The 12,431-nt window shown below is 25.9% G+C and overlaps 1 protein-coding gene across 8 annotated transcripts in view; it reads right to left on the reverse strand.

Annotated features, from left to right (window-relative positions):
- LOC100205608 (polycystin-1-like protein 2) overlaps window positions 1-12,431 on the reverse strand; it is a 125,778-nt gene that overhangs the window by 100,392 nt on the left and 12,955 nt on the right. For all 8 annotated transcript variants that reach the window (XR_010640299.1, XR_010640298.1, XR_010640297.1 and 5 more), the window contains exons 4-7: window positions 8,959-9,276; window positions 8,498-8,664; window positions 3,934-4,075; window positions 415-758 (exon numbers count right to left, since the gene is read on the reverse strand). Coding sequence is in view for 5 of the 8 variants with exons in the window: in XM_065804157.1 (XP_065660229.1) it covers window positions 415-758; window positions 3,934-4,075; window positions 8,498-8,664; window positions 8,959-9,276 (971 nt within the window). In the remaining 3 variants the exon portion in view is untranslated. The remainder of the gene's footprint in view (window positions 1-414; window positions 759-3,933; window positions 4,076-8,497; window positions 8,665-8,958; window positions 9,277-12,431) is intronic.

Below are 12,431 nucleotides of genomic sequence, written 5' to 3' on the forward strand. Positions count from 1 at the left end.
GTTAAATGCTTATAATTTATATTTATATTCTAAATATTTCTTCAAGCTTTAGTTTTCTTAGTCCTTGAATAATTTCACATCCTCCCTTAATAATATGTAACTAAATCTGTGTTATTAGGGAATTAGTTACTTAAGCTTTTTGAAGATTCAATTATTTCTTTAAAGACTTTAGTAGTCATATTGAGTTTTGAAGTTTTTCTTCCTTTATGTTCAAAAGTTTTTTGTTAAAAAGTTTAAATTCATCAATAAGGTATCTCTATTGATAAAATTTAAATTCATCAATAAAGTAAAAAAATCAACAAAAATACAACTAAAAAAATATATATATTATCAAAACATTTTTGCAAATAAAAACAAAATATTTTATTGCATACTCCAACATTTACTAAAATAAGTAAACAAAATTTAATAAACCTGAAACGCAAATGAATAATTCAGCTGTTGAAAAGATGGAACTTGATTAGAAGCATCTACTCTAAAACTAAACAAACTAGTTGTGTTTGATTGTGTTGGAATAAAGTACTCAAATGAATTCGATATTAAAAGTGATATAAAGAAATCATTGTTAGTAATGCAATTAGTAGAGAACATCATTGTTTTTCCAGTCTCTGCTACTTGTACTTTTTCATTAATAGCTCCATTACAAAATAAACTAGCATTTCCACCTATCCATATCATGTCATTTTCTTGAATTTCATTATTTTTATTCTGAATTGGTATCTCAATAATTCCAGTATCGTTTAACAAGAATAAAAATCCTGAAAATAATATTTTAGTTTTGCTAGATAAACAAGCATAAATTTGCTAACCTTAAATTTGCTTAAATTTGCTTACCTTGCTTGCTTGAATTTGCTTACCATGCATGGCATGGTAATGCTCATGCAATGCTTTTCATGGTAATGCTCATGCATTGCATGCTTAAATTTGCTTACCATGCTTACCTACTTTATTTAGAATATTTATTTTAAATTTGTAACAATATATTATTGTAACAATATATCAACATAGTATTAATAATAAATATAGTATTTGTTAATAAATAATAGTTTAAAACATTTAACAGAATATTTTTAATAAATTTATATTTATATATAATGCAAGCATGATACATAAAACTCTAAAAATAATTTAATAGTAGTAAAAGTCAATTTGATAGTGATCACATGATAGTTTTTTTTCTACTTCATTAAATATATGCACATTGGTTTTTTAGGCATTTAAGAAATTTATTAAAAGGAGAAGCAGTTTAACAACTAAGTTTATCAACAAACAGTAGCTGACTTTTTTTGCAGACAATAGTAAAACTGTTTATTTTTAGAAACAGCAGTATTTCAATAACTTTTTCATAAGTAAATATTTATTTAGCAAGCAGTTTTAGTGCAAAAGTTTATACTAATTTAAATTATATAGTGCAATTATGTGTGTGTATATATATATATATATATATATATATATATATATATACATGTGTATATATATATATATATATATATATATATATATATATATATATATATATATATATATATATATTTATGCATATCTATATATACATGTATATACATATATATATATATATACATATATATATATGTGTATATATATATATATATATATATATATATATATATATATATATATATATATATATATATTTATGCATATCTATATATACATGTATATACATATATATATGTATATATATATATGTATATATATATATTCATATAATTTTGTGATAGCACAAAAGCATAGAAAGTTTTTTAGAATATGTGAGTGAGAACCATCATAACCAGTGAATTTTCACTTGTCCAGGAATGTCAGTTGTTTTTGAACACAGGTAGTTTTATGTTTGATACATCAAACTGACAGAGACAGTTTGTTCTTGAGCTAAAGTTTCGAATGTACCAGTTAGATCTTTAGTAAAGACATTCTGAATTTAACTGCTTAAGGTTTTGTAAATTTATTTGATAAATAAATTATCTATTTTTATTAAATTATGCTTGTACTTGTTACTTCTAATTTCACAACTTTTTAAATGTTTATCTTGTGTGCTTGTTGTAATTTTATATATGATTTCTTCATGCTGCAATATATTTAGCCTACAAGATCCGTTTCTTTGAATTGCATTAATTACTTCTTGCATGGCCAATATTTCTCATTTAGCAACAAAAAGTACTGTTGTCCTTGGAATATAATGTTTGACAGGCTCTTTGTATTTTTCAATAAACAGTCGTAGTTTTCATTTGGTGAGGATTGACTTTTTATTGAGTCTCTTGCAGATTTAATTGAGTTAACTGTTTGGTCAAGTGCTTTGTCCTCATAGTCATGTGAAAAATTAATTCATCCAATTAAAATAGATTCTTCGTTATAATGGATTACATGTCAAACCTCTCCTCTCTTTCCACCTCTCCTCTCCTGATTAACCCTGTGAAGCACATAACTATTTATTATAGTGTCTGATGAATGATTGAATCATGTCTCTGCTAAGAATATATGTGGCTACATAGTCTTTAGTATAGACATTAGTCTACTTTATTAATGAACAATTTTTTGGTAGCACAAAAGGATAGACACAGTTTTTTAGGATATGTGGGTGAGAACAATGAAAACCAGTGAATTTTCACTCATACAGGAATCTCAGTTGTTTTGACTACAGGGAGATTTATGTTTAATTCATTGTACTGACACAGGCATGTTTTTCTTGGGCTAACATTTCTTAAAAAGTAATTTGTAAAGTAATTTACAATTAACTTTATTTAAAGAACATGAGTTGTTCGTCCAGAAACAAAAGTGATCTAAAGTGATATTTGGAGAGATGTTTGCTGGAAACAACTTAGATTGATACTTTTTAGTTTTCAATGCATGGTTAGAGCAAGGACATTTAGCACAATGCAGAAATTTGACCAACATCTTTGAGATTTCTTTTTTTATTGTTTCAATAGTTTGAAAGGCCTGATGCTGGTGATTTGAATACATATATGTGTTGCTCATGGAACTTAATGATATTGATACAACACATTTCGCCACTTGAAAATATTTCAAAATGTTTTATCAAAAAATAATGCTTCAGTTATATAATTCGTCATAGTGATTACACTTGTGTGGTACAGTTGCATGATCTCTTTTAGGGGGATTACTTTTTAAAGGAAATAAAGACTATATTTGAAATGGATATAGTATTTTTTACTTTAGTTGATACAACAAATATGGCTGATTTCAACTTTTTTAAGGCCACATGCTCCATAAAATTTTTGAAAGTTATTATTTTCATTTTCATTGGTTTGTGGTAAACCAACAATTACCATTTTGGTTGCTCAACTTTGAAGGTTTCTTGATTCAAGCAAACATTTTTATTTAAACTTTACAAACTTTTTTTGATTTTGCAAAAAAGTTTAGATTACTATAAAAGTTACACTCAGTTATAACAACTTTATATATACTAAGAGAAATAAAACATTTATAAAGGCAAAGAATAGGTAAGAAAATGCTGAGCGAATAGGTAGGCTAATGTAAGAAAATGCTGAGCAAAAAAAAGAGAGGCAAATTTAGAATGAAATCATTATAAGTAAAAGAAATAAAAGATGATCCAATTAGACATGTTGTACTTCTTTAGTCATGACACTAGACATCAAGAAGACATGTATGCTTAAAGAAGATTGGAACACCATAAAGTTACATCATCAGATAAAAAAGCCACTTTAGTTGAAAAGTTATCAGAAAGATTGTTTACATAGAAAAAAGAAAAGTGAGACCTCTAGGATGAAACCTTGTGGTACACCTGCAGTTACTAGATATGATGAAGAATGTTGTTTATCTTGAACAAATAATAATAAGTAAAAATGTAGTTTTAAGTTTAATGAAAAAGTAGCATAATATTTTATATGAAAATAAAATTTAATATACAAAAAAGTTGCTTTAACTTCAACTTACTTGTTACAACAATTGCTGTAATTATAGACGGATTCAGCACAACAATTTCATCTTCTAATAAATTCGTTAAAAAACAATCTTTTGCACATTGCATGGTAAAGGAACAAAAAATGGTAGAATCAGTGCATATCGGTCGCAAAATCTAAAAAAAAAGAAGCTTAGTAATAGAAAAAAATTAAAATTGCTAATTAAATATATAAACAATTATATAATTAATAAAGCTAAAATTGCTTATTAAATATAAAAACTGTTTTGTAAGTTGCTTATTGTAACAAATTCTATTTACTATACAAAAAACTTTTAAGAAATGTTTATAATTGGTTTACAGAAAATTATTTTATCAACATTATATTATTTATGAAGTTATTATTTAGAAGATGTTTATAGTAACAAATTATTTGTACTATAAAATAATACTAAGAAATGTTAAAATGATATTGTTAAACAAATTTATTTTATCAAAATTATATTATTTGAAAGTTTTAATAATAAGTTTTAATTTACTTTATAAACATCTTTAAAAACTATTAAACACAAGTTGTAAACACTCGGTTACACATAAATCATGTTACAGTTAAATAAAGCATTTTGTTTTAATATAAATGTATATATAAATGTTGGTAAGATAGTTAAAGTTAAAGAAATAAAGTAAAAACATATAAAGACGATCTCCAAAACGATATTGATAGGTTTAATCATTCAGCCATACACAATTGTAAAAAATACTGACATAATTTATATATAAATACGTGTCTAATTAATTAAAAACCCTTTTAACTTCCAAAAATATATGATATCACTTTTTAGTGATGTGTTTACTGCCAAAAATATTTTTATTGAAATGGACATTTAGACAGCATATACTCAAAAAAAAAATATTTTTATTGAAATGGACATTTAGACAGCATATACTCAAAAAAAAATATTTTTATTGAAATGGACATTTAGACAGCATATACTCAAAAATAAATTACTAAGCTTGACAGCTTAGTTTTTCAGTAATAATTTTTCAACAAAAAGAGCAATATTCAGAGTTATGTGTTTTTCAGAAAGAAAAAAAAAACTTTTATATGTGCTTAACAAAATCTTTAGCAACAATTTAGAAGATAATGCAGCTAATATGATACCTAGTGGTAGAAATGCAGCTATTATGTTACCCAGTGGTAAAATAATAGCCGCATTTCTACCACTAGGTAACATATTAGCTGCATTATCTTCTAAATTGTTGCTAAAGATTTTGGTAAGCACATATAAAAGTTTTTTATATGGTAAATGTACCTAATATGTTAGCTGGAGGTGGAAATGCATTTAATATGTTACCTGATATTAGATACAGTGGTTTCATGTCAATGTCATTTTTTTATACAATTTAATAAAATTTGTTGCAAAGCGATTGGTTAAATTACTTTAGCTTGTTCCTAATAACTGCAACTTCCTTTAGAACTTACCTTTAGAATTCATGAAGAGCAACAGCTAAATTTTTAGCAAACTTAAGTTACACAACTAATCTTCCTACATAGTCAACATTTTGTTGATTTTAGCAGTTATGAGTAAAGGCTTTACATCTTTTAAAAAACTTAAACACTAAATCTCAGCAAAGGTAAAATTTTAAATCATTTTAAACATTTTAGTTAAACTTTACTCAAGGTATTTTGTGCAGTTATTTTGTGAAGTAAAAAATAATGATACAAGGACATGTAATAGCTTTCATATAGAAATACTGCTGGCCCAAAACCAAACACTCAGTCACATGCATATGTACAAAATCTCCGACTGACTCTTTTATATTGGCATCATCAGTAAAAGCTATATTCTTTGTTTTTTCCAAAAATTGACTAATACTTGATTGAGTAACGCTAAGTCAAGCTAAGTTCTAATATCAAATATTTATTTAATTGAACCTTATTTTAAATATAATTTTACATATATGATTATGTATAATACATATATATATATATATATATATATATATATATATATATATATATATATATATATATATATATATATATATTTATATATATATATATATATATATACATAAACATGCACATTTTTTTTTTAAACAACTTCGCTTCCAACAAGGCTGCAAGCAACGACTAATTAAAGTTGGCAGTTACTGGAAGAGAAAAGATGAAGATTGTAGAGCAAGATAATGATTGACAGACGACTTAAAGGATCGAAAATTATATTATCAGGAAAGCAAGATGAAGGAAGCAAATTCCAAAAAAATGATGTTCAAGGAAAAAAACTAAACGAATAAGCGATTTTGGAGCACTTAGGAACAGTCACAGAAAAAGGATGACACTTAATTGAATGACAAGTAACACGAGAATGAATTTTAGTAAATGGCACAAGAGACACTAGCTCTTTAGAGCAATGCCCATTATAGTGTTTGTAGAAAAGAGAAAGAGAAGCAACATTACGACAATGTGATAATGGTTGGAGGTTGGCTGCAAGAGCAAGTCCAAGTATGTTTACAATGCATTTTTGCACCTTGTCTAAAAGAGAAAGTACATCATTAGAAGATCCACCCCAGACTTGGCAACAGTCTTCCATACAAGGCTGGATTTGAGATTTATAGAGATATAGAATAGAATCCGAAGTAAGAAAGTGTCGAGCTCAATAAAGAGATGCAACCTTAGCAGATGCTAATTTTGCAACAGATTTAATATATGGTTTCCAAGAAAGATTGGAAGTAAGAGTTAATCCTAGAAGATGAAGAGTAGATGACTCATCGAGTACATCACCATTCATAAATATTGGAAGATCTAAATTATTGCGATAATAATTGACTAAAAAAAAATTGAGTTTCATCTGTATTGAAGTTCACCAGCCACTGTGAGCCCCATGCTGTGCCAGAAGTGAGATCCTTTTCAAGCTCAAATGTCCCCTCCAAGCAATCAGAGAGTGTTGGTTCCTTATCACTACAAGAATAAATGGTAGTAATGTCAGCAAACAATGCCACCTTAGATGAGAGAATATCTGGAAGATCATTAATGTAAATTAAAAATAGGGCCATATTATATAGTATATAGTATAGGGCCAAGGATAGAACCTTGAGGAACCCTTGAAGTTACAGAATAAGAAGAAGAGTGCTGTCCATCGAGGACAACTTTTATACTATGATTGGAAAGGAAGGATTCAATAATCTTAAAGATGTTGCGAGATGCACCATAAGAAGAAAGCTTATGGAGAAGACCAGCATGACAAACTTTATCAAAAGCCTTTGAAATGTCAAGAGCGATGGCCTTAACCTCTCCACTTTTATCTAATGCACGATAAAATCTATCAATTATTACTGTTAGCAAATCAGCTGTTGAACAAGAAAATCAAAATCCATATTGAATGTCAGAAAGTAAGTTATTAGATTCAAGATGAGAAATTAAGTGTTTGTTAATTTGAGATTCAAAAACCTTGCTTATGATAGGAAGAAGACTGATGAGACGGTTGTTAGACAAATCAGATCATTCTTCAGAATTTTTAAAAATAGGGATAACAGATGCCGCCTTTTAGCAAGCTGGAAAGACTCTGATAAACACTTGTTAAATAGTTTTGAGAGTATATTCGACAGCTCCGGAAAACACTTCTGCAAGACAATAACAGGTATGTTGTCCGGGCCAGTAGCTGTAGAAGAGTCTAAGCAGGAAATCACTTTAGATACAGAAGCTGGAGTGATTGTTGGCAATATAAGGTAGAACGCAACTAGTGGATTCAAGAGATGACATTGATGAAAAGTTTTTAACAAACAATTCAGCTTTGTCTTTAAGTGAGGTGACAAAGTCTGAACCATACAAGAGAGGTGGAATTAAAGATTTGCCTTTATTATTAATACTATTAAAGATTCTCCGGAAGTCATGAGAGCCTAATTTTTTAGATGAGATACAAGATTTCATGACCTGAGAATAGTGGGCTTTGGCGTTAGAAAAAACTTTTTACAATGTTTTCTTACAGTAATTATATAAATGTGTGTGTGTGTATATATATATATCTTTATATATATATATATATATATATATATATATATATATATATATATATATACATATATATAAAATAAGGTTCAGTTGAATTATATTATATTATATTATATTATATTATATATATATATATATATATATATATATATATATATATATATATATATATATATATATATATATATATATATATATATATATACATATACATATATAAAAATGTAATATATGTAAAAATAATATATGTAAAAAAGTAAATAAAAATAATATAAGTAATGTAAATAAAATAATATATGTAAAAAAGAATTGAATTATATTTTATATTTATATATACATATATATATATATATTTATATATATATATATGTTATATATATATATATATATATATATATATATATATATATATATATATATATATATATATATATATATATATATATATATAATATATATTTCAATTGAACCTTAACTAGCAATAATAAATTAAAATAAAAGAATATATAATTGTTTAATACAAATATCATAAAAATCAAAATTGACAAAACAAAAAGTTTCTAAAAATTTAAAAATAAAAAACTTACAGCAATTTCCAAGAATCCAACCGCTGAAGCTTTTAACTTAACTTTTGTGAAATAACCAGATGTTAAAACAACTTGCTTTAAAATAAAACCTCTTGAAAGACTGCATGTTTGTCCAGAGGAGGTATAAATTAATGATATATCAAGTCCATATGTCGAATGAATAACATCTGAAAAAAATTTACTTAGATATGTCAAAAATTATAAATCCAATAAAAATAATTATAAAATTAAAAAACACCAATCTACATGGTGTATATCTAGTTATTGTTTGCAAAAAGTGTTTTAAATCTATACTTTTCCTGTCTCTTTCTTTGTAAAATACCTTATGAATAAATTATTACTATAAAAGAGTTATTTTTGGCACATTTAAATAAAAGAAGCAATAGAAGTAGAATCAATCAAGAAAACCTTAATGGATGATAAAATGATTAATTTATAACCTAAAATAATGTTTTGAATACCTGCATTAAAAAATAAAGTTTTATTTTTTGGAAGTGAGAGAGTTACATTCATGTTTGTTCCTTGTGTGATAACCAACAAGAAGTTATAAAAGCCAATTGAAACCATAGATGGAATAACAAAAATGCCACCAACTTTTTCATCAACTTGAAGCCATTTTGTAGTAATAAAAGGGTTTGTAAAACTATTTCCCACTTCTTGTGACCACTGCTGTAAACCAGATAAATAAAAATGCTTTTTCATTGTCATCTGATTGACTGTTTGAACATCTGACAAAAATTTATTTGGTACTGGTCTCACAAATGCACTTGAAGCATCACCTAAATTTATTCACATTCAACTTAAAATTTAAAAGTTTTAATATATAAACTAGTTACTATTGTTAAATAAATCTTAAATAAAATTTTCAAAGATATTTTAATATCATCATATCAACTTGAGGTTATATTAGCATTTCTCTGTTAAACTTAACAGAGCTTTATTCTAAAATTTCCTTTCAATACTTTTAAGTGAACAAAACAATAAAAACTATTTAAAATATATTTAAAATATATACATATATAATAAAACATAAATATATGTAAAATATATTTAAAGAAAACTGGTACCTAAATTAAATGAGTAGTGCAAAAACCCTACACTCGCTTTAAATACAGTTTAATGAATGTTAATAATATAAATAATTTTTTTTAATGAAATTGAAGATGATACGATAATAGTGCATTACACTAGTAAAATACATGCATTATTTTTAACATATATTTTTTTAACTATCACTTTTAAAAAATTGGTCTTATTTATTAACTAAAAGTAATGTTTGAAAACCCATTAATTTATTTTAACCAAAGTAAAAAATATCAATCTTGATCAAAGAGGCAATAGCAGCGCACCAAAAAAATATTGCTTCATCAAAAGATTTATCATCATGAACTATGAAGTATGAGTAAATAAGTATCTAAATTTTGCAGACAATATCGTGCAGTTAAAAACTAAATGAGATTTACTTTGAACTGATGTAACTATTTGCTTCAAGAAAAGAAGATTAATTTAAACATCTTCAAGAATTTAAATAACTATAAGTCAACAACCTTTTATAATATTGATCACATCTTGAGATCATACCTTTTCTCCTTTAATTTCATAATGTTACGTTCTGAAGCAAAACCATTTTCTGCAATAAACTAGCAATGTAACCATAAAAAATTCAATTTAGTGAAAGTTAATTTATCTTCAGTTCAGTGACAGTTACATAATCAACTCTTCTGGCAGGAAAAACATGGAAAAGTTTGCAAAGTTTGCTTTTATTACCTTCCTCGATTGAAAACCAGTTTTAAAAACACCATGGATTACATGGAGGTTGCAACTCTTAATTTTAATAAGTTTAAGTAGTTTCTAGTTGCTCAGGCTACTTTTACAAGTAATTTTTTTGCAGGGGTAGGGGGGTGGAAGAGATTCTAGCCCAAAAATTGAGAGTCAAAGTATTTGTATTCAACATGATCATTGTTTCAAAAATTAATACTTAAATCCATTTGACAATTTTGTAAAGAATTATTCAGGCTTTCATCAAATGAAAAGATATAAAAAAGAAGATTTCCTAAAAAATTTTTTTAAACTATGTGTAAACAATGCCCAAGCCTAAAATTAATAACCAAGTTTTTTTCTACCCAACTCATAAGATTTAACAGTTGTGTTATCAGAAAACATTTTCATTACACAAGTTCAATGAGAAATTGTTTTGTACTGCATGCAAGATATACCTGCACAAGTTTTATCAAATTGGTTTACTATAAGAACTCCTTGGTTTTTAGATATAGACTGCACAGGTTTTTTCCCCTCCATGTGACTTGTCACAGTTCTCTGATCTATATTTAATAAGTTGAATTGAACAGGCCATTTTTAAAATTGAACTTGGCATGTTTTGCATTTGACTGACTTTTTATCTGTGCCATTTACCAGCAAATTTTTAAATAATGGATCACTCAAACATTTTTCATTGAAATAAAATGTCAATTAAAAATTTTAAATTTTTATTTCTTCTAAAAAAAGAAAATGATAATATGGTTTAAAGGAACTTTGAATGTCTTCAGGTGTTGCAGCTATTTCTACACAAAAAAGCATTTGATAAATTCATTTAAATTATTAATAATGGTTCCACTCAAACCTACTTAAAATGTTTTACATAAACTTTTTATTTGGTTTATACAGTAAATAAATGATACAGTATTATACAGTAAATAAATTATACAGATTATACAGTAAATAAATGACCAGAATAAAAGTTAATTTTTTTTATAATGACCAAATATAATATATTGGAACAATCTTTTGAGCTGTATAATTATTTAATTAGTTAACTAAAAAACAAATATTATTTACTATAAAACATTTTTTCCTGACTTTTAATGAAATCAATCATTTTTTTCTGATTTCCCCTGACCATATCTAAATTTCCCTGACTTTCCCTGAATTCTCTGATTTCCCTGATTTGGTGGCAACCCTGAATGATAAAATAAATTTTGCTAATTAAGTAAAACACTGTTATTAAAATTTTACTGCTTATGTAATCTAACCAAATTTAAAAAAGTTAATAAAATTAATAATAATGTTACCAGAAAAAGCAGTAACTTTTTTGAAGTTACAACCCTCATTTAATTCTCAAAATCTAAAACACAAACAAAGACTACTACCCTGAGAAACAATTTGAGCACTGTACCCTTCTTGCTTGCAAAGCAAGTGCTCTGCTTCGATGTTCCTGGTAGTACATTATTCAACTTGTTTTTCTGTGTAGCGGCCAAGTTTGTCAAGGTCAGGCTTCAAAGTTAAATGATTGCAAAAGGGTTGTAACAACAATTTAAAAAAAAAATTGTTAAAAAAATTTTCTAAACATTTTTTAATTTCTCAACTATTGATTCTCAATAATTTCTAATATCGTTACCATCTTTGGCTTTTTTATTAATATCAGTTTATCTCTAAGCTGGAATAATTTTTGAATAAGATTAATTTGCAAAATATCAAAATTATTTTTTTTTATTTTGTTCTCAAACTGATCACCTTGACTTAAAACAACTGGGTTTAATAAATATATCATTTTTATGTACGAAATTATTATTTTAATAATTTAATTTTTATTGTTGTTATTACATTTGAGAACCTCTATTTTGTGTTTATTTTTAAGTGTCTTGTAATAGTGCGTGTTGAGGCACATTTTGCCCATTGCAGCTTTTTGCAAAAAATGAAAATACTTCTAAACTTCAGATCATCTAGGTTTGCTAACGCCGAGTAGCCATTTTTGTTTGAACTTAGAGCTCTTTATAATTTTAATTTCAAACGTAAATAATAAACGTTAATACTGACTTTACCAACTTGAAAACAAAATTAACAATATTTATAACTTAAAAGTTTTAGATATTGTTAAAAAAAACAAAATAACTTTAATGTTTTTGAAAAAATAAACAATCAATATTATTAAATAATA

Source organism: Hydra vulgaris, chromosome 08 (genome assembly GCF_038396675.1).
Source record: "Hydra vulgaris chromosome 08, alternate assembly HydraT2T_AEP".
NCBI lineage: Eukaryota > Metazoa > Cnidaria > Hydrozoa > Anthoathecata > Hydridae > Hydra > Hydra vulgaris.